We start from the raw sequence: 22,765 nt of genomic DNA, 5'->3' as shown, positions 1-22,765 counted from the left end.
ATTTCTCACATACGTCATGGCTAGGCAGATGTACTGTAATAGGTCCTGTGACCCCCAAGCATGGACCATGACCTCACGGTGCAAGGTGCTGCACAAAATGTCACTAGATAGAACTCCTTGAATGTTATTTTGTAACCCTTTTTCCAGCATCTGAACCTGTTTCTAGAGGCTAAAAAAACCCAGCCCATAAACCCCGCTTCTGTGTATCTGCAAAATTCCACTTGAGGCAACAGGGATTTAAACTGGTCCCCAGTTAAAAAGCAATGCAGAGTCTTCCTATTAAAACCAATCTTTGTTTAATTTAAAAAACCCAGATCCTAGTTTAAAGCAAAATCATTTCTTTCCTTAAAAAGAAATCAACTGAGACAGTTAATGCTGCCCGTGGAACCCCAGGAATGGTGTCCCAGCAGCCTCGGCTTGAACTCTGGGTAGCCTCTTGCTGGAGGATGTATAAGATGAGAGGCAATGAAGCTTCAACTCTTGCAGCACCAGCTTCCTTTCCTGGGGCAGAAGTGTCACCGGCCCCTTCGTGCACAGGACCCAAAGCCCCATCACAGCGAGACGTTCCAATTGTCCTCATACTTTCAGCTTAAAGACGTGAACATTGTGCTTACAAGAAAGTCAGCGCAATCTCTTCCACCTGCCGGTGGTATGTCCTTCAGTGATTCACTGGGAATAGAACTGGCCCAGCCAGTGAATATGGAAAGACTCATGCCAGTTGCCTGCCTGCATCTGGCTACCCAACCACCAGCTCTTGCCCCTTCACCATCAGAAGCTTGGTCCAAGCCTTGCACGCTCTTCAACGTGCTCCTACCATTCTTGCAACATACACAAGTGGTTCCAAGAGGCAAGCTGTCATCTGGTGGCGATGCCATCAAAAGGCTCTGAACCGGATCACCTTGAACTCAGTCAGCAAAGCTACGGTGAGGAAGACCAGATAGTAGAGCAGAAGGCAGACCCCATAGCCCCTGCCCAGCTGGAAGCACTGAGCTGGTACTGCTATGAAGGAAAACACCAAGCTCAGCCCCAGTGCTCCAGCCAGAATCCAGACCAGGAGGCCATCCAGCTCTAGCTGAGAAAGGAAAGGCCAGAATTAATCCTTCATGCCACATGGCTCCTTCAGGTGCCAGTAGAGCAATACAGTGTGTTGGTGCTGGCAGTTTATATAGCACTACTTAATCGTGTACAGCAAGGAGGTACCTGCCCATTGCCTTCATGGCAGACTCCAAGAACTGGGGTTCCTGAAATATCTTAAAAGGGCCAGGATAATCCTGGTCTCCAGTGCAGGGCCCATCGCTCTCCCTGACTCAAAAGTGGGAGTGGGCTCTCCCTCCTCTTTCAGCTGTGTCTTCACCCACAGCTTCCACTGTGGAAGGCTGTTTTCCTCTAGCAAATGGATATGGGGTTACTCAACGTCCCCCACTCATCTGCACAGTAATGAAGCTGTAACATGGACAGGCATTGGTTGTTCAACCGATACATTGTGTAAACCTTCCCATAGCAGGTGAGTAAAAACAAGACAAACCCACTTCTCAGAGCACGCAAGGCCAGCAAGGGACAGCCGTACCTTTACCAGGAGCTGGCTGCTTGTCATCTGCAGCAAACAGCCCAGTCCAACTCCCACCAGCATATCTGCGGCCAGGCTCAGGAAAGAAAAACCCTACAGAAAATGGAACCAGCCCCTAGATGGCATACCCAAGACGCAGCTGACGAAGTGGGTCTTTGCCCACCAAAGCTCATGCTCCAATATATGTTAATCTATAAGGTGCCCCAGGATTTCTCATTGTTTTTGCAATGACAGACTAGTAGTGTGGATACTTGTCCAGTTTTGCTCTCTGGTGATGAAAAAAGCGCTGGATTGGAGTGAGTTATGAATTGGCTCTTTGTAACCGGCAAAAAAGGAAAGGAACAAACAGCTGCCACTTGTTTCCCCCAGGTTCAGGGCCTGCATATGGGTTGGAGACCTGGCTGCACCCCAGCTCTCTGCTGCTACCATGATGGGGACCCTACAGTTGCTTGAGATGAACTGAGCAGGAGGGTAAAAAAAAAACACCTTTCATGCAGGGTCAGGATGGCTCCTCTTGAGGGGCCCGAATTCCTCCCCTGGATAAACTGGCCCTCAGCTTGGATTTTTCCTTTCCTAGCCCCAATCCCTGATCGCAGAGTGGACTGCCTCCTGGAAGGCTACAACCAAAAGCAAGCAATGAACGTGCTTCTTTCAATGTAGCTTGGAGAAGCGCAGGCGGGCTGGTGCCAAGGCCTCCTTGGGTCTAATCCTACCCTGGCACTAACTTACCCGATGTATTGGGCTAAGTGACAGTTGCTGTGTCCCTGTTTTCTCCTATGCAGTGTAGTCACTGATGCCTTCCTGCCTGGGTGAGGGTGAATGAAGTCTGATGTAGTCTGTGACTTATTGCAGTTTGTGGCTACACTGGGATGGACTGTGCAGTGTTGCACTAAAAATCAAAGCCAAGTCCATGCAAACCCTGACGGAGCCAGTGCAAGTTTCCTCAGCCTTGCTACAATGCCCCAATCACACATCCCCCCCAGACTCCTTACTAAAGCCAGAATTCACTCCTGCATACAGCAGCCCTCCCCACAACCCAACCTTCTGTAGGGAAACCTGGACAAGACATCCAGACGTGTCCCCAGGCAGAGCTACGGGGCCTGCAGTACACAGCTACCTGGGAAAGAAATGGAGTTTAAGCTGTTGTGCAAAGGAAAATCCCTGGGCACCAATTTAACATTACCCCTAGATTTCATCGCCTCTCGGCACTTTGCAAATGGGCCTCAGGCTTGTCAGCCCCCTTTTACAGATTTGGGGAAATAGACGTGGAAAACTCCCCAGTCACCGGCAGGTCTGGGGCTCGGCTGGGAACAGAAGCTGAGTTCCAGTCAGAGCTCTACCCATTAGTCTGTGCTGTCTGAGTTAGCAGTTGCCCAAAGGAGATGAGGTTTGGAAGGATACTGAAGATGATGCCCCCAAAGCAAGCGGAGAAGGCCATGCGGGGGTAGCCGTGACGCGCCATGGCGAGGTCCGAGAAAGTGTCTGCAAAGGGAAGAACAAAGCCATTGTCTGCTTGCATCAATGTTGCAGAGGGCTACCTCTAGGCTCCTGAGACGTGGCATGAGAAAGGTGCATTCTCTGGAGGTGGGTTTCTTTTGAGGTGTCCTGGGGGGTGGGGGGAGGAATATGGAGGCTTTGGGGTTTAAGGAATGGCCTCACCTCAGCCATGTAGTCCCAGCTACACTGTACGGAGGTGGTTGAGTAGCCAAACGTGCATTAGCAAAGCCTCCAGGTTTTGATGCAGGCTGCAGCAGCAAATCCTAACTCTCATGCATGAGTTGATGCAGCCTGTTGGGACTGGAGCCCTGGCGTCTCTGTGGCGACAAGTAGAGGACACGGGCTTCCACCCCCTAAGTGTCCTGTAGTACTGGAAGCTGCTTCTCTGCTCGTAACCTCCTGCTGGAAATGTCACCCCATAGCCACAGCCAGCGAGAGCAGTGAGCTCAACACAGTGATGAAGTCCTGGATCTGCCGCTGCACAGCAGCCTTCAGGCCCTGCAGCACTACGGGGAATCGGCCACATGCTGCAGGTATGGCCAGAAAAGATGGAAAGGGCAGAAGCAAACCTCAGTTGTGACTCCCCTTCTCCCCAAGCTGGAGCCTGGTTGGGGTGGGGTACAGCACTGTAGCTGAGGGAGACTTACCCTTACCTGAGCAACAGCTGTGTGCCAGCAGCTGCTCTCAGTGTAATGGTGGCAATGGACGCCACACTGCCACTGGCAGGCATGAACATGGGGCTGGCTCTAGCCCCTCCTGCTGGAGAACAGAGAAGGGTGTGATCTCCAGCCACAGCAGCAGCCCATGTTGCGGCTCCATGCTTTGTCCACAGCTGACTGTGTCAGATCCAGACCAAAAACCCTACTGCTTGGCCTGCCTCTGGTTTCAGTGCCAGCAAATCCTGGCCAGGACCAGCCAGTCTGCACTGGGAAATTCCCTGCAGTGCTGGGTGTGGAGCTGCTCACCGCCAATGCTGTTCCCCCAGGCCAGCAGCGTCAGGCCCAGCACGGTGTTGCTCAGATGGAAGACCACACCCAAAGTCCGCAGGATGTTGACCACCTCTGTGGCAACAGCATTAATCCACAGGGCACTGGCCATGAAACCCAGGAAGGAGAACACCTGCCAGGAGAGAGAGCAGGACTGCTGTGTGAGAGCAGTACCGCCGGGCAGCTCCGTCATGGCCTTCTCACGCCAGCCCTGGGGACTAGCCAGGTCCCCTCCCTCCCTCCCTCCCTCTGGGTAATTCACCAGCTCGCATCACCCTGCAGGTAGCCAGGCTGGGATGTAGAGCCCAGTCTGCCTCTCTTCACAGGCAGCTGGAACACGAGCCAGGCCCCTGGCATGCAGCTCTTCCCAGCCATAGGCTGGGGGAAGAGCAGTACAGGGGGGATCCCTGCAGCCCAGAGCAGAGGCACAGGGCTCCTGTGCCCATACAGCTGAAGGGAGGGGAGGAGTGGATGGGTGGTCCCCCCCAGCTGCAGAGCCAGGCTGGGGAGGGCTCTTGCAGACATGGTGCTGAAGGCCAGGGGTCCTTACACAGTGATACTTAGGCGGCTCCTCATTCTTTGTAGTGTAGAAGACGAGAGTGGCCACGAAAGCACCAATCAGGATTGCCAGGCCCCAGACTGGGAAGACCCCCTGGATTTTATATAGCCCATCTGAATGGGAGGGAGAGAAAACCATGGTAGGGATCAGTGGACAAGGAGAGCATCCCCCTGCCCACCAGAGACCACGGCAGGGGCCTACTGCGAACCCAGGCAGGAGACCAGGATCTCAGTCCTCAAGGTGCTCACAAAGGGGCAGCCCCTGGGCTCCAAGCACCTAAACCAACTTGATCTGGATCCTCAGTACTAGTGACATTAGCCTAAGAGCTCGTTTTGGGCCCTAGGGACAATTCTGCTGGGGAGGAGGGCCCAAGCCCAGTGCACTCTGTTCTCTCCCCACCCTTCCCACCACCCTCTGCCCCCACTGCAGCCGTGGTCCGAGCAGCCGCAACAAAGCCCAGCATGCCAGCACTACAGCAGCTGAGGGCTTCCCCGGCCCTGAACTGCAGCCACCTCGCTCGGGGGGTGGGAAACAGTCCACTACCGTACTGGAGGGGTGACTGCCTGGGGTAGAACAGACTCCTGCTCTTGCTCTCCCCTGCCCCGCAGACCAAACACAGCCTCTGCTTTCCTGTAGCTCACAACAGAGCCTGAGGTCACTCAACCTGGCAGAGGCTGGGACTCCCGAGGCCTTGGAGCTGACCCTACCCATCTCCCTCCTGCCCACCGCTCCCCATGGCAGGAGAGGGAGCCCAGCCATCTGCGACTGCCTAGACTTCCTGCACGCTTGCTCCAGCAGCCTCAGCCCTGGACCTGCCATGCAGCTGCTGCGCTTGCTCCCTTCAATTCCAGCTGCAAAGCCAGGCGAGCTGCACCACCTACAGAGGCTCTGTCAGGGGCGTCCGGCTGGAAGTGCCAAGGTTCTTACAGGCTCCAGATTTCAGCGTGAGGATGCAGACCAAGGGGCTGGTGATGAGGTGCAGACAGTTGAGAGGTCTCTTCCAGTTCTGGTCCTCCTGGTCTGGATCCACCACAGGCACTGTGAGCAGCATCACGAACTCCACTGGCATCTGGGAAGGGACAGCCCACCAGGAGGCAGCTGACGCAGGGCTGAGCTTGCAGGTAGGCTGGAGAGAGCAGCAGGGACCCTGCATGGACCCCACCCTTCTCCATGTGGATCCCAGCCTTGCTTAGCCTGACTGCCTCTGAAGCCAGAGATTCATGGGACAACCTCTCATGGGGCCCCAGCAGCCCTACAATCCCTGCAGAGGATACACTGGCTGATATTTTCAAAGGCAGATCCCTGCCCTGTTCGAGGGGGATTCCCTTTGTGAAAACAGGCCATTTACACAGGCAGCTACCCAAGCGCGCATCTCTGGGCTGTGACTTTTCACTTGGCCATCCCTGTCTGGAGTGTCTCTCAGCTAAGCAAAGAGCTCAGCCCTGCTCCTGCAGGACCCAGCTGGGCTGCTTTGGAACAGCTCAGCCACTTTGCAGGTGGATGTGTGGTAAGGCCTCTGCCCCCAGAGAGATCGGTGGTGTGATGGGAGCCTGGGCCCTTTCACTTCTATCCCCGGTTCTCATCCAGGCCAGCTCCAAGAGACTTGTCTGCTGGACCAGCAACCCACTGCTTGTGTCCAGGAGCTCAGGGGCTGCAGCCTAGCTGAGAGCTCAGACAGGTTACTCCAGCTTCCACCCTTCAAGATGCTAGTCCCCCTCCTTGTGCTGAAGGAAGACTAGAATGATTCTCTACTTGCACCTGGATGGGCCTGGCAGAACAAGAGGGGAGGAGAGATCCCTGTAAGCTGAATGCTTGGGCAGCTACCCAGAACAGATTCAAATGCCAGCCAGATGATTAGCAGAGCACCCCCAGTCCCCAAAGCTGGCAGCATGTGTTTCTACTGGTGGCACATCCATGTATGCCTCAGTGCACACACAGCTTATTCTGCACAGAACAGATTAGATGGGGAGCTGCCCATGTCGTCAGCCAGGAGGTTCTGCTTCCTGGGTGTCCCATGTCAGACTGCACCCCGAGCCCAGCCCCAGGTGCCCCTCGCCGTGCTACAGCACCACCAGGCAGTTCTGACCAAGGCACCTTGAAAACCTTGAGGAATCTCCAGTAGCAGGATTTCCTCCTCCACTTCCTGCGATCCAGCGGGTTCAGGGACTTGGTCAGGATCTGTAGCGTGCCCTCCTCAGAGGGGAGCAGGGGCCGGTATTCCTCCTCTGCAAGACAGGTGCCAAGGCAGAATTCCTTTAGCTTCAGTCTCCAGGAACCAGTTGGGTCACCCCATATTTCTGTCCTGCGCTGGAGCTACTCCCTATTTCATACCTAGGTGTGGGACCCCCCCAGCTCCTCTGGTAGTCTCGTCTGCCCAAGGTTTGTCAATGGGAGCTGCGCACCCTCAGCCTCCTGCAGGTTAAGTGCCTGTTCTTCAGCTCAGCTCTGGATTGACACACACGTAAAATCCTTTCTCCCTATTCACAGAGCCCCAGGCTCTCCACTGATCAAGTGCCAGCGCGGCTGCTTGGGGAGCAGCTGAAGTCACACGCGCTCACAGCCCCCCAGCCTGCTCGTGCCTATAGAGGCAGAAAATGCAGCTAGCCAGGAGAAGACCTACCGTACTCCCCACTGTGAATGCTCAAGGAGGGGGAATCCTCATCTTCTGGGTCAGACACCTGCTCTGGAAGAGACAAGAAGGGGCAGATGGGCATGATGAAGGCTCTCTAGAGTGAGCTGTTCCTCGGGCCCAAAGGGCCTGGCAGCTCCCTTACCTGGCTGGCCGGAGCCGGCCGGGGACAACCCTTCACCACGCTGTCTCCTGTGGATCCAGGTGCAGATCACGACTGTGAGAACGTAGAAGACATACAGCCCAAGATAGCCTGGCCAGAAGACAAGAGCAGGGGAATGGGTTTTACTTTTAAGACCCTGTTTTACTCCACCCCCTTACGCTCAGCAGCAGCTCTCCTGAGGGGTGTTTATGGCCACTGGCTCTCTGCCCTGCCAGAGCTGCTTGCTGCAGGCTGGGGACTTACTCAGAGCCCCTGCCAGTGTGATCCTCCTGAAATACAGCATTGCAAACGTCAGGAATACGGCCACCATGTAGAAAATGGCATCCCTGAGGAATGGCCGGGAGGCTACCGTGAAGGGCTTGAGCAGAGCAATCCCGCCAGCCACCACTGTGGTCACGAACACGCCTGCACCTGTGAACACAAACAGGGCCAAGTCAACAACACTCGGCTGCTGGCCAGAGACTCTGCTGCGGTCCTAGGTGCTCAGTTGCTGGCTGCCTCCTGCTGCACTAGCCAGGCTCGAAGATGGCCCAGGGCAGAGGGACTGGGTTACAAAGTCACCACCATGTTCCTGCTGCCCAGAGAGATCCCACAAATTGGAGCCAGGAACTGACAGACACCATGAATCGACAGCAACTCCTGCAAGCCATATCTGCACCAACAAGAGTCTTTGAGGTCACCCTGGCTATGGATAGCGGGGCTGGAAGGCCAACAGTGAAGACACATGCCCAGAGTATGGCCAAGTCCCTGCAGAGCTGCTGGGGGAGGGAGTTGCTTAGTCAGGGGCCACGCACAGGGATGGTACTGAGAAGTTGGCATCTCTGGAACAGCACAAGGGAAAAACCCAGGAAGAAGCTAAGCTGGGGCTGTGAGGGAGAAGAGGTGCTTGGAGAAGAACTGGCTGGCTGCAGCTGAGTGTGTGAGGGGTCCTTGGAGAGAAGTGTGAGCATGGTGGGGGAGGGGGCCTGCTCCATACCAAAGAGAGCGCCGATCGCCAGCCCGGCAGTCCGGGGGTCAGAGAACGCCACCACAGCACTGAAGACATCTGGAGCCCCGTTCCCAAAGGCCAGGAAGGTGACGCCATGGAAAGGAGCTTGTCAAGGAAAGGCTGATGCTGCACCACTTCCAGTCTAGTTCTCTCCCTTGTGTGCACACAAACTAGTCCAGGGCTGGCAGGGAACCCCACTGAGAAGACAGCTCCATGACCTGTGCCAGCCATCTAGGCCCTGAGGAATTCCCAGCGGGGAGCACAGCCAGGAAGCAGTCTGGTTCAGTGCATGCACTCCTGCCAATGGTGGAGAGAGCGGGGAAGGCACAGTCTGGGTGGCACTGAGAGCTAACTGCTTGACCCCACCTGTTTTGCAAGGTGAAGCCAGGCCCCATTCCTACCTTGCCATGGGGACTGCAGAAGCTGTCACCACTGCTCAGTGCACAGCAGATCCAGTTGCATTCCCAATGCTGGTGCTAGCCTGCTGGGGACTCTCTCTGCCTCAGTTACCCCTACTGTAAAATGGGGATAAGGCTGTGACCGTCCTTTAGAAACCACAGCTCTGGCTGGAAGTTGAAACACTACTGCAGGGGACTGGAGAGGGACACCGTTACCATGCTCTGAGCCTTACAATAGTGCAGGAGAAAGTAACAGCCTAGCTCTGCTATCAGTCCTTGGGCTAACTCCTGTGGCTGCAAAGGGAGCAGAGCCAGAGTCAGAAAACCAGTACAGAGGCTTTTTGCAAATTCTCTGCCCAGGCCCAGTTCTCTGTGCTCTTTGTAAAGGACAGTGAACACCAACAAGGACTTCACAGCACCTGGACTCACTGGAGCCCACCCTTTTTCCTTACCCTTCTCCCCCACTCACCCTTACACACCAGCTGCTGGCTGGTAGGTGTGGCGGTAGGATAGGACCTGCCTGGCTCTGAAAGGGAGGTCCTGTTCTAACTGGCTTTGCGTTAACATCCGTGGGTTTAGCGTTGATCTCCTGACACCTGCCATTTTTAGCATGGTCCCAGCCCGCTCACATCCTCAGGACTTCCCCTACTTTCATGATACTGCTCTGCATTTGAAAGCAGCCCTGCTTGCTTCCCCTCTCTCTGATCTCTCTGCTGGCAGTTCTCCCAGCCACCCCAGCCCCAGCCCCAGCAAGGGGCGAGTGGAAGGATACTGCTACGTTGTGAGCCAGTCTCAGATTGGTGGAGATGGCAGATAAATTGGGGCAAAAGCTGGAGAGAGAAGACAAAAGAACATAGAATGAGTTACAATTCCTGGAGCCAGGGTGAGAACAATCCCATCTATGCTCATCAGCAAGTGAATGCCAACACTCGTGGCATGCAGGGGCTGCAGTCAGTGAGGTGTAGATAAGATGCTGTGAAACATTGCTGCTCCCCACTGCATTGTCTTCCCCTGCTCCACCTGTGCTATCCTCTCTCCACACCCAGCTCTGCAGCACTCCCGTAGAGCTGTCTGGCATCTTATCTTGCTGCCTGCTGCTTTTACAGTGCAAACCAACAGCCATGAGGATGAACCAGAGCCATCGACCTCACCTAGTTTGCGACATCTTAGATTAAGAGCCCACTTCTCCCCAGGTGACAGAGCAGGAGGCAGGTGCTGCCACCAGAGCCTGGCTCTGAAGTCCCTTTCTCAGGTCTACCCCAGATAGGGCTGTGCTTGGGGCGTTGAGGCAGCTCATATGCTTTCACATTCAGGACAGGTTTATAGGCGGCATAACCATCTTGCTGGTCATCAGATCGTGTCAGTTTCTAGCCCTGGTCATGCCTTAACCTTTGCTAGACAGAGGAAAATGCAGCTGTCCTGAATGTGAGAGGCCTGGGCCATTCTCTGCCCACCACACTTCCTCCATCTGAGGGATGGAACAGGTCAGAGCAGCTACTCACAACTTCTCCGCTGTCACTGCGAGGGTGAGAAACAGATACAGCAGCCACAGGCCCTGCAATAAGCCAAGAGCAAATTAGCCAAGGGCAGGACAGAGGGACAAGGGTAAGACACAGGGACTTCTGGGTCCTTCCCCCAAAACAGCAGTAGGAGAAAGTGGGGCAGGAAGGACAAGATGCTAATGCGTGGCACTTAGTTGTGCCCAGCCCCTCCCACAAAATTCCATGTTCCCCCACACCACCCCCAGGCTGTCCCAGCATTCCTTGTAAGCTGAGCACTTGGGCAGCCACCCAGGAGAGACTGAGGTGCAGCCCAGCTGATCAGCTGTGTCCCCACAGCTGGCATTGTGTTTATCTGTGGTACACATCCACAGTGTCTTGGTGCACATAAAATGTATTCCACCCGTGCATGGAAAAATAAGAGTGACTGTTTGTGCTGCACACAGGCGGGTCCCCACTAGGGCTCGTGCTGCCCTGTGTCTAACACTCACCACCTCCTTGCCAGGGTGAGGCACTTTCTCCCTTCACAAAGCCCCTGCATAGCAATTCTTACATATAAGGTCACCGCCAGTGGCAGCAGCATGGAGGGGAAGACACAGAAGACTCCACTGAGGTAGTTGAGGAAGCCGCTGTCCATGCGGCAGTCCTGGTTGGTCTGGATGAAGCAGCACCACTCGGAACTGTTCTGGGTCCACACTTCCCAGCACTAAACAACAGAGGAGGAGTCATGAGCTGAGCTCTGAGCAACACATCCTTGAAAGCCAGGCTGCAGCTGAGGCTTCCTCTGGAAAGCCGGCTGGCTGGCTGGCTGCCTGTGCGCTCTGAGCTGGTCAGCTAATGGCTGCAGCACAACTTTAGTGGCCCTGTATCATTACGCTCTTTAGGAGGCAGTGTATGGCCTAGCGCAGCACTGGCTCATACTTCTGGAAATGTGGGCTCTATTCCTGGTTCTGAAACTAACGTGCTGTGTGATCTCACTGCCCTGCTCTGTGCTTACCCACCTGCACAATAGGGATAATGGTACAGTGTTTCCCAAGTCTATCTGGCCACGGTAACCTTTTAAACTTGAAAGAATTTTACAGAACACCTTTCCTGGGCTCTATCCCCCTCAACTCCCAATCCACCCCGCTTTCAGGCTTTACCCACCACAGCCCCCAAATCTGCCCCTCTAACCCCAAGATTTACCCCCTCCACCCCAGGCTTAACCTCTCACCCTTCAAAGCCATCTCAGCCCCAAACTGGTACCCGGGGCTAACCCATCTATGGCGCTGCCTGGGTATCCTAGTCCTGGAGGCCATGTGCACCCAGCAGCACGAAGGCTGGCAGGCAGGTGTTGCAGTGGTGGGGGTGAACCAAGCCATGCCTATTGGAAGGGTACGGCCACTCTGGTAGCAGGGTGAGTGAGGGGGCTCTCTGTGGCTCCTGGCCCTTCTGCTTCTGAAATAATGGAATTAAGTTCAGTTGGTTTCATGGCCGGACCCCCTCCTGCCAGCCCTTAAACCAATTAAATTTAGTTCTACTATTTCCACAGCAGCAGGGCAGGGAGCTGCAGAGGAGTCAGCTACTGTAATGGAATTTTCTTGCATAACCCTTATTTTGACTTCGCGAAAGTCCGCGGGTCCTGCCACGAAACACCATTTGGGAAACACTTTGATAGTGGCTTCATTTTTTAAAAGTGCTTTAATTTCTAGGACTGAAAAATGCACTCAAGGCACTAGGTCTTATTGCCTGTTACAGTAATAACCAGAGGCTCCAAGCAGCTGGGAAGCCAGCTGTGTTAGCTACTGCACAGACTTATTGTGCGAAGCATGCCCTGAGCTGAGCAGCACACATGCTCAATGAGCAAGGCAAGACTTCCCCAAGATCGGGGGGGCAGCTCAGTGACTGACAATGCAACCAGGTGCCCATCTCTTGGATATCTGGGGAGGGCCTCAGCTACATTGTGCACCAGGGGCCTGCGGTTCTCTAGCCACACTGCTTCCCTCAGAGGTGACAAGCCTGTCTGCTGCTGTTGAGACAAAGCTTCAGCATTTCTCTAATGCTAGCCAGAGGATGTGGGGAAAACCACTTCTCCCTCTTTGCTGCTGCTGCTGCCACTTGTGAAGCTGCACCTCTCAAAATCAGAGAGAGAATCCAAGGTCCCCTTTTTCCCCCACTTTGGGTCAGTCTAGCTACGGACTACAGAAAAGGCAAAACGTGTAAGTCCTCATGCCAGACTGCTCCAGTGGCCATGGGGATCACTGCTGGGACCTCTGAATGTTGCACCCTGAGCCCTGATGGTTGTTATGACTCACTGTTTGTATGAATGGAATGCTAGGAGCAGTGCTAGACCTGGGACCTGGACCTACTTCTGCTTGATCAGGGGTCAGTAGCCACAAGAGGAGCATTTTTTTTTTTTAATTCAGAAAAAGAACCTCAGTAAGTCAAGAGCTGCAATGCATGTGAATGAGACAGTCCTTAATAAATATCAAACGATACTTTTTGTAATCCCTGTTTTAAGAACAGTGCACACACATCCCACAATGCACTTCACATGTTAGAAGGGGAGTTTATCCAATATTTCGAGATATCATTGCTATTTAGATACAAGTTGTTGTTCATTGTTCAGCTTTTAGACATTCCCTGAGATATCAAAAATAATCAAGGGTTTTTTTTTGTTGTTGTTTTAACTTTGCAATTATACCATTGGGAGCCACAAAGAAGCCCTTAAAGCCACATGTGGCTCCAAAGTCGCAGGTTGCAGACCCGTGTGCTAGGTGCTGTACAAAAGCAATAGCAAGACAGTCACTGTAGCAGAGCCCACCATGACTGGTTGTGGGTCACACATTAGTCCAGAGAAAGCAACCACATCTGTCAGGTGCCCCTGGCTAAATGAGTGGCAGTCAGGTTTCCTTACATCAAACTATTTCTAGAGCAGAGAATTTTTCCAAACCCATGTCTGGGTGATGGAATTTCTTCAGTTCTCCCCCTCCTCCCACAGCACTGGAGAGTAGAGGCACAAGGCCTGCTGGCTATTTTTGCCTATCTTGGAGCATCCAACACCCCTCTCCCAGTGACTAGGAAGCCAGAACTCTGTGAGGCTGTGACCTGCCTTTCTTGGTGCTACAATGCTGTCTAGATGTGCTGGCTTAATAACTCCTTGGTGTAGACAGGCAAAGCTGTGTTCATAGCCTGCATCCAGCCAGGAACTCCAGCACAAAGATAAAGCTGACAAAGGGTGTTAACCTCACAGCCTGTTATTAACCATTTCAATACAATGGTTAATCATCTGATTTGATCTCATCTCAGAAACACCCAGCTGAGTGCTGCCTGGCCACACTGCATTCCCACAGGCAGATGTAGCCAGATTATTTTTAGCCTTGCATTAAGAGGCTTGCTGCAGTCCTGACAAGCGAGAGCTGAAGCAGAGCCACCCAGTCCAAAGGGGGCAGAAGGCCTAAAGGTGAGTCACCACAGCAAATGGACCAGCACTGACCGGCTGCAGTTAGAGGGTAATACAGAATTCTCTCTTCCCTACCTCCAGCACTAGAGCCCAAAGGTTGTACCCTTACAGGAAAATTACAGCTGTAGTGTAGAAAATGAAAGCAATCCAGGTACATTGCTTGGTGATTGAAAGATGTTGTTACTCCCTCAGTGTAAACTGCACGAGGTCAGCAGGAGAATTTTTCTGTTGACCTAGCTATGGCCTGTCAGGGAGGTGTGTTAACTATATCAACTGGTGAGCCCCTCCCTTCTGGACTGAGGTTGCCACTCAAGAGCTGCAACATTTCAATGTACACAAGCCCTGAGTAGCAGAGAGGAGAAGTGACTTTCCCGACCTCACACAACAGGTCAGAGCAAGGAACAGAACCCATCTACCATGTTGCAGCCCCAACCCACTGAGCCACACTGCAGCAAGGTCAAGCCTGCTGGGCTTTGAACCCCGCAGCCCCCATTTTACCATTGCAAACCATTCTCTGCAACTTTATACAGCTGTGAGAATCCTAGTCTTGGGTATGAAAGTTTCATTGCAGGGGGAAAGTGGCAAAGACCAAAGAAAGTGCAGACGTGGCCCACCTTGCCTTGTCCCCACCACCACAAAGGAAGAACTACATTGATTTGTCTTCAGCTGCTGAGCTGGGAATGCTGCTACAGTCAGTCCTGAGCTAATGCTAGATGCAAGTGAAAGAAACGGGACAGCCTATGGTCAGAAGAGATCACACTTCTAGGATCCCTTAGGAATTCCAGTAAGCCTGTGCATGCTGCTGGCATCTTTTCCAAATCGGTCAGGATGAACACACATCTTGCTTGCTCTTGCTAAGCAGAGGATGGTTTCTACTGGGGAATCTTCAAAAATATCAGGAGGCATAAGCAGGAAAGCACTAGATGGGTTTCCAAGTAGGTGTTCAGCCAGCAAGAAAGAACAGGAGTTTGCAGTGTGCTCTCCTACAACAGCACAACTTTAAAAAGGTGCAGCGGTCTTGTGAATCCAGAAAGCTAGACTTCAATCTGTGCTTTCCAGTGGCATAAATCATTTGTTTTGGGCCTGGTTTGAGAAAAGAAACTTTAATCCCATCATTCTGCTTGCTATCTTCTTACAATGTGAACTGTCTTCAGATTACCACACTGGGTATTCTAGAAACCTGCAGATACAGAAACCAATGTTTCATACTCTCCAAAGGCACATGTAACCTCAGCCTTCGCAATTGCTTTTTATTACTTCTTCCAGGACCCTGGTTCTCCGCTTGTGCTGATACTACTTTGCTGGTTTCTGTGGATTTGCTCATTATTTATAACAGCATGGAAAAGAAGAATCGTGAGGGTTGCGGTTGGTACTGTCCAATAGCAGGCACGGCTCAGACCAAACAGCAGAATTAGAGATCTTTGAGATCTACAGCCAATACCCAACTTTTTCCTGTATGCCACCCACAAGTGCCACATGCCCCCTCTCCAGCATACACACGGTATCTAGCTACCTGAGTAACAGCACCTCCCACAATGTCTGAACTGTATAAACAGCTATATGAGCCATAAAATGTTGCTGTTGTGGGATTTACTTATTTCGTTAATGTGAGCTGCATCTTGGGAGTCCCGCCCTCAAAGAAACTTAAACTTGGATCCCTAATGCTACCATGGATCCCACATGAACCAGCATTTCAAGACAATCGAAGTACTCAGGTGGCTTTAACACATTTGAAAAAATCATGTTCTCAACAGTAAGCCTGCCTGCACTTTCCATCCACAGTAAGGAACAAACAGCCATCAATTCTGCTTACTGGTGGTTACAGAGCAAATGTCTGGCAAAAATTACAAGGGAAAGACTGGGGCAAAAGTCCCTGGTGTGCCAAACAAGCATTAAAAAATGCAGGAGCAGTGAACCACTGCAAGTGCTTGCCTGGCACCAGCAGCAGAGAAACATCCAGCCAAGGTCGTGGCTGGGTATACAGCGCCTACCACTATCTGCCCCAGGACTAGCCAGTCTGGAGAATGCATCATCCTGCACTTCATGGAGATGTATTCCTATGAGCAGGTCAGTGATGCCTAATGAGGTTAGAACATTAGTGTGCTGCAACTACATTGCTCCCCAGCAACCTGCCTCAGTCATTTCCTCTCTTTAATGCTCTATTTGATGGCATTACAGGGCACTCTAACCAATCGGCAAATGCAACTTCTCTCGGGCTGTGACATCAACACAGTGAATCATCAGGAAGTGCCCAAACCCCTGTGAACAAATCAAGGACAGGTATTTATGTTAATGACGGTTTGAGCAGAAGCAGCCACTTCTGCCCTCCATGTCCCTGGGGATCTGAGGGGACAGGGCCCCCCCACAGCTCATCCTTCCCTTCCCTCCCATCACTCACTTATTTACAACCACACACACTGACCTCACTTCTCTTGCTAATACCAAAAAAAAAAAAGCAGACACGTGGCACTTTTAAAGACAAACAAAAAAAAATGTATTAGGTGATGAGCTTTCCTGGAACAGAGGTGATGATCTGAAGAAGCGAGTCTGTCCCACCAACGCTCATCCCCACAACACATTATTTTGTTCGTCTTTAAAGGGCTACACGACTGCTTGTTTGTTTTGACCGAACACAGGCTGAGGCAGCTGCCTCTCCCGCACCTGCTAGTACAGAGGTGACCCCCACACACAGCCCAGTCAGTATCCCGCCGGCTCCTTCACGGCAACTTCTGGGGAGGCGCAGGCACGAGCCCCCACCCCTCACTGCGGCTGCTGTCCTCGCTGGCAGCGGGCCCCTCCCGGCTCCGTCACACGCAGCGCTGCTCTCCCGCCGACCACCCCAGCACCCGACAGAGCAGCTCGGGTTTCACAGACCCAGCGTGGGGGAGCTGGAGCAGCCCCACCGCCGTCCTCTGCCTCCGGACACCCCGCGCTCCTACTTACATCCGCGGCCCGGCCCCAGGGCTGGGCGCACCGGCCGCCCTCGGCCCCGCGCCGCCCCGCAGCCGGCGCTCTAGCCAGGGCGCTGGAAGCCGCCGCCCCGCAGCGCAGCGTCCAAAGCGCGGCCAGGACCCAGCAGCGCCTCCGGCCCGCGGCCCGCCCGGCCATGCCGAGGCCGTGTCCCCGGTCACGGCCGCTCCCTCGGGCTGCGGCCCCTCAGCTGCGCCCGCATCGGCGGCCCCGGGCAGTGTCGCCAGCGGGGCAGTTGAGGGAAGCGAAGTAGCGCGGGGCGGGGCTCTACGGCCGCCGGCCGGGGCGGGTCCGACCTCGGCCGCGACGGGCACGACCCGGGGACGTTGTCGCGAAAACGCTCCCGCCAAAGCAGGGGCGGAGCCCCGGGCCCCTCGCCGCCGGGTGACGCGCTGAGGGGAGGCGGGAGAGCGGCGCCGGGCCCCGCCCGCCCGGGCTCAGCCCAAGGCGGGGACGTGGCCGCAGCGCAACCCGGCCGCCCCCTGCAGGCCCGCCGGAAACTTCCCTCAGGCTCGGCCCCGCTCCCGCGCGGAGGGGACTGGGCTCCCCGCGGGGGGCGGGGGGGTGAGGTGCCGCCGCGGCCTCTTTCCTCTGCGACTTGTTTTTGTGTCAGGCGGAAGGGTTCTTTTGATCGCGGGGTTCAGTGTCGAAAGAGCCCGTGTCCAGTTTCGAAAGAACCCGTCTCCAGTGTTTCCTTTCTGTGGAAAGACTCTCTTCCGAAAGGAGATTAGGCAAATGGCCCCGTGGCTACACTAGCCCCTGTCTTTCGAAAGGGGGGTGCTAATGAGCCTCTTCGGCAGCTGCTCATTAAGATGCTGCCGTGAAGAGGCAGTGCCTCATTAGCATAGTGGCGGCCACGCAGGTTGTGGAAGTGCTTCTGTCGACAGGGGCCTTTGGAAAGGATCCTGGGAGGTGAAAAGCCCCTTCTTCCTACTTGGTTTAGGCGGGGATTAGTGTAGCCAGGGCCATGAAGTGTAAAATATGTAAATCAGTGTCTCATTTGCATTTTTGTTTCCCTCATTTGCATTCCACTTTTGAAAGAGGAATACAAGGGTAGACATAGCCCAAGAGACAGCCTCCTCTTCCCCAGCCCCACCACTCTGCCTCTGTCCTGGGAACAGCAACTCAAAGACTCCGGGGGAGTAGTGCAGTTGCAGGCCAGTGGGGCTCCTGAGGTGAAGAACTTTCCTCTTTACACCTCCCCTATTCCTCTTCTAAAACGCTCACCTGGGCCAGCTCAGCCTGCGGCAACACCAGCACCCCCCTTTTCATGGGGAAATTGAGGCACAAAGTGGGGAGCTGATGGCCGCAGATCGGCAGCCAGCGACAGACAGTAGCTGAGGAGTCTGATCAGAGAGAACCCATCGAATCTTCCTTTCTGTTTGGTACAGGCATCTTGGGAACTGTGCTGTAGGTTCCCATCCAGGGAATACGGGGGTTGGGGGCTGCAGAAACCCACCTGGATAACTCAGAGGCCTGGGAACTGTAGCACTGAAGAAAGAGGGTCTCACTCAAGCACGTTGCACCCAGAGGGGTTCCTAAACATAACGCACACTCCTCAGCTTAGCTGCCCTTGGATATCTCTCTAAAGGCATATGAATCTAGAGCTATATGCTGAGCACTGTGGGTTCCTGGCCAGGCGCAGGGCCTCCTATGGGGAATTACAGCACAGGGGTGATGACAACCATGCACCGTTCAGGGGATTTCAGTCATGTTCCTATTGGAGACCGGGGAGGCACTCCAGTATAACTGCCCTGCCAGGGGCTGTGCTGGTGTTCTCCTAGCTGTCTGCTGTAATTGCAACAAAAGCCCATCCTGGTTGCAATGTAGTTAAAAGCCATAGTGTAGACATGAACTCCCTCAAGTTTGGGAGTCTTGAAGGCTCGAATGTCACTTAATCTTAGCCACTTGGCATTCAGTCATCTTGTAAGCAAGCCCTCCTGGCTCACTGGTAGGGGGTAGGTTTCTTTCCACAACTTCCCTGAAAGCAGAGCAGCGGTTTGTCCGTTGCAGTGCAATGAAGCAAGCCTGGGTTTTTATTTAACTTCCTTACAAATGAGTTTCAATATGTGTCTTTCTGCGATGGTTCTGTACACTGTGAAGTTTCATTAAAATACAGGCTGGTGTAGCAGGAGGCCCCAGTCCCACGAGTGCGTTAACTGCTCTCAGGAGCTGTGTCTTATGCCATTTGCTATCTCAGGGCTGGAACTATGCACTATTTTTTCAGTTAAATGCATCTGACAAAGCGGGTCTTTGTCCACGAAAGCTTATGTTCCAAAAAAATATGTTAGTCTATAAAGTGCCGCAGGACTTCTTATTGTTTTTGCAGATAAAGACTAACATGGCTACCCCTCTGATACTGATCCGAGAGAGTCAGGGAATGGCTTTTTCAGCGAGTTTAAATTTTTGAGACTTTGGAAATTTTCCTCATCCCCAAATTTTGAAAAAGTCCATGGACTGAGAATCCCCCCTCCCCACCCCAGGTTGGTTCAGCAATCTAAATGTGTTCTTTTTTATTTTGGCCCTTTTTGTTTTATTTGTATAAAAACGCTACATTTCATTTCCATTTTGCTTAAGAAAACAGTTTTGAACGTTGTTTTGAACTGGAAATCAGAAAACTTGCGTACAGAGAGTGTTGAAACAGGACATTCCAATGATTCTGCAGCTCTTTATTTTTCAGACATTCTTCAAGTGGAGAAATTTCTCAGAACTGACCTCTGCCTGCAGAATGTTCATTTCCAACAAACTGATTTTGCCAAGGTCAGAACATTTAATTGAAAAATTCCCAAACAGCTCCAGTCCCAAGCTAGCAAATGGTGTATGAGACAGCTCCTGTGAGCAGTTAACGCCCTTGTGCGACTGGGCCTATCATGTTATACTAGCCTGTACTTTAATGAAACCTTTCAATGGACAGAACCTGCTCAGAAAGGACTCACATTGAAACTGGTTTGTAAGGAAGTTAAATAAAAACCCAGGCTTGCTTCATTGCACTACAAGGGGCAAACTGCTGCTCTGCTTTCAGGGAAGTTGTGCAAAGAAACCTACCCCCTACCAGTGAGCCAGGAGGGCTTGCTTACAAGATGACTGAACACCAAGTGGCTAAGATTAAGTGGCATTCCAGTCCTCAAGACTCTCAAACTTGGGGGAGTCCATGTCTACACTATGGCTTTTAACTGCATTGCAACCAGGTTGGACTTTTGTTGCAATTACAGCAGACAGCTAGGAGAACACCAGCATAGTCCCTGGTAGGGCAGTTATATTGGAGTGCCTCACCTTCAGCATGATTGAAATCCCCTGAATAGTGCATGGCCGTCTTCACCCCTATGCTGTAATTCCCCATAGGAGGCCCAGTGCCTGGCCAGGACCCATTGCACTCAGCATATAGCTCTAGATTAATACGCCATTAGAGAGATATGCAAGGGCAGCTAAGCTGGGGATTGTACGTTGTGTTCAGGAACCCCTCTGGGTGCAACGTGCTTGAGTGAGACCCTCTTTCTTCGGTGCTACAGTTCCCAGGCCTCTGCATTACCCAAATGGGCTTCTGCAGCCCCCCTTCCCCCACATTCCCTGGATGGGAACCTAAAGCCCCATTCCCGAATAGAAAGGAAGGTTTGAAGGGTCAAAGGTGGGCTAGAAAGAGCTGCCTAGAAACTCGTCCCACGTGCTGGTGTCAGGCAGGTGGGTGGGGTAATGCCAACTGGCAGCACTTCTGTAATGCACACCTCAGTTTGTGCCAATGAACTCAATGGCTCTGAAGACGATGGAGCCCTTCTGAGAGTCAGCCCTGGCTCCCATGGTGCCAACCTCCCTATTCTGCCCTGGAGCTACAGACACCTTTCTCCAGTTTACTGGTCTCCACAGCTGGCTGCAGTTCCACTTTACCTGCTTTGCCTGGCTTTAAGGGCTCTCTGCTTCTGCGCCTCCCTGAACATGAGAGGGTGGGGCTAGGAATGCGTTACCCTGGTAGTCTTTCTCTGCAGGATAGCCTGGCTGAACAAGAGAGGGGAGAAGGGTTGCAGTAATTCCAAACTAATTCCAGCCTCTCCCCTATCTCTCTCCAGCCCTTCACACAATGCCCTGGTTTTCGCAGGTCTGGGGGCCATTGAAGTTTCTCCTGATAAAATACAGCATAAACTTTGGGTGCTGCAGCTCCTCACTGCATCCTGCTGAATCCAGCAGAATAGGGCAGCCTGCTCTTTGCCCACAGTAAAAAGCGAAATGATCATCCCCCAAATTCTGCTGCCACCCCTAACCTGAGCTACATGGATGGGTCTGTACACAGGGATCTCCATGCCTGATTGCATGAACAATTGCCACAGCCCCTTTGATTGTTACCCACTAGGAAGCCAAAGGCCCACTTCCACCTGAAACCAGGACAGCAGCACATTCCTGCCACATTCTGCACGTCCGGCTTCCCAATGTGTCCAACTTCAGCCCACACTCTGTTCTTCGGGCTTCCCCAACGTGCAGCTAACTTCCGCCCACGTTCTGTTCTTCCGGCTTCCCCAACATGCATCCAGCTTCAGCTCATGTTCTGCTCTTCCAGCTTCCCCCCGTAGTGCTGGGTCTGCTAACCTCAGGGGTCCTGAAGAGACACACCCACCTTTGTACAGCCACGGCATTGGGCCTTCACCAATTGGTCAAATGCTCACTAGTGCCCCACTTAACCCACCATGTGCTATTCTCTGACGCCAGTACACAATACAAACCCTTGCAGGACCTTTGGGAAGATCCCAACTTTGATGCTGAAGCCCTTATGAATCAAAACTGATGATGATTGTTCTACCAGGAGGAAGCATTTTGTAGTTTTTAGAGCAAGGAAGAGGGAATCAGGACACCTAGGTTCCATTCCTGTCTCTGGGGACAACAAAGCTTAACACTGGAGGTGAGGGTAATGACAAGGGGCCATTGCTAATTGTGTCTCCAACCTGCTGCCCCGCTATAAGGCAAATAAGTGGAACTTGGACAGAAGCACTATCAACTTTTTATTGATTACTATTTTTATGTCACTCCCATAGTCCCCAGTTACACTGTGCTTGGTGCTGTGCAGACACAGGACAAACACACAGGTTCCCAGGAGAGTCATATGCTTCTGGGACATCCTTAAATCAAGGCAATGAGACCTGATGGCATCATCGTGTTGGTGTCTACACAGCAGTCATCAATGCTGCCTCCAGCCATGAACTCATCTCAGCATAAATTTTGCGATGGTCTCTCATGAAAGGTTGTTTCTTTGTAGGATTCCCAAGCTCCAGTCACTGTTCTACACTGGGTCACATACTAAGCTGTCCCTGATACCCAAACCCCTGGAGGACATGCTATCAGGATATTACACCATGGGCTAGGTAGGCCATTACAGCACAAGCTTGAGGCCATATGATAATGCATAGAGAGACATAGCTAGTATTGGACGCAGCCACCTATTCAGTGGCAAATGCAGGGAGGGCCAAATGGAACTGTTTTCCTCTCCTTCCTGCTAGCAAGCCAATGCACCAGACGGGTTCGTGAGTCTTGGAGCAGGAAATGCTGCAGTCTCGTCTGCCTTTCCCTCCTTGGGAACCAAATCTGCAACACCTTGCAGTTCCTGTCCACCCTGCTCCCACTGCCCCGCTCTGGCAAGAAGATCCTATGTCGGAATTGATTCTCCGTGCAGTGCCAGTGTAAGGCCAAGTCACTGTACCTGGCTTTGACTTTGTGCTTCCTGCTTCTCCCCTTCTGTGTGCAGGGGACACAGATCAGATAGGAGACCTCTGAGCCCAGCCAGGGGAGCTGATAACGGGAAATCAGAAGCCAGGCTGCTGGCGACATAAGCGTTTTTAGGGATTAAAGGGTCAATTTTCCACCTTGTGAAACTACCCACTAAAATCACATGCCTTTAAGAGAAAAAATTTGCTTTTAACTGAGCAAAGAATGAACCCAGCCACCCTGGGGCACTGGGTTTGTTGTGTTCAGGAAAGTTACAGCTGCCTTTGCTGTACAGACCAAGCCTCCCTGAGAGCTCAGAGCTGCAAAACTATTTCCCATGAACATCTGCTAGAGCCCATGGCAGGATCTTCCAACCACTGAT

The 22,765-nt window shown here is 52.9% G+C and overlaps 1 protein-coding gene across 1 annotated transcript; it reads right to left on the bottom strand.

Moving 5' to 3' along the window:
* Window positions 1-279: 279 nt before the first annotated feature.
* On the bottom strand, window positions 280-17,060 carry SLC8B1 (solute carrier family 8 member B1). The gene is made up of 15 exons (XM_075012902.1): window positions 16,672-17,060; window positions 10,840-10,992; window positions 10,290-10,342; window positions 9,561-9,617; window positions 8,378-8,484; window positions 7,645-7,812; window positions 7,384-7,491; window positions 7,230-7,292; window positions 6,704-6,834; window positions 5,537-5,678; window positions 4,601-4,722; window positions 4,030-4,183; window positions 2,969-3,049; window positions 1,568-1,632; window positions 280-1,072 (listed from the first exon to the last, which is right to left on the bottom strand). Exons 1-15 carry the CDS (start codon window positions 16,834-16,836, stop codon window positions 875-877), a joined length of 1,767 nt encoding a protein of 588 aa, XP_074869003.1. The 5' UTR covers window positions 16,837-17,060; the 3' UTR covers window positions 280-874.
* Between the last annotated feature and the right edge of the window lie 5,705 nt (window positions 17,061-22,765).

The sequence above is a fragment of the Carettochelys insculpta genome, chromosome 18 (genome assembly GCF_033958435.1).
Source record: "Carettochelys insculpta isolate YL-2023 chromosome 18, ASM3395843v1, whole genome shotgun sequence".
Classification (NCBI taxonomy): domain Eukaryota; kingdom Metazoa; phylum Chordata; order Testudines; family Carettochelyidae; genus Carettochelys; species Carettochelys insculpta.
This window is presented reverse-complemented; position numbering and strand designations above follow the sequence as displayed.

Excerpts from the sequence above, each read along its gene's own strand:
- SLC8B1 (XM_075012902.1), bottom strand. The coding sequence starts at position 16,836 with ATGGCCGGGCGGGCCGCGGGCCGGAGGCGCTGCTGGGTCCTGGCCGCG. Across the intron at positions 10,993-16,671 it reads CCTGGGGCCGGGCCGCGGAT|TGCTGGGAAGTGTGGACCCA; the intron begins GTAAGTAGGAGC and ends TCTGTTGTTTAG. Across the intron at positions 6,835-7,229 it reads CATTCACAGTGGGGAGTACG|AGGAGGAATACCGGCCCCTG; the intron begins GTAGGTCTTCTC and ends CCTGTCTTGCAG.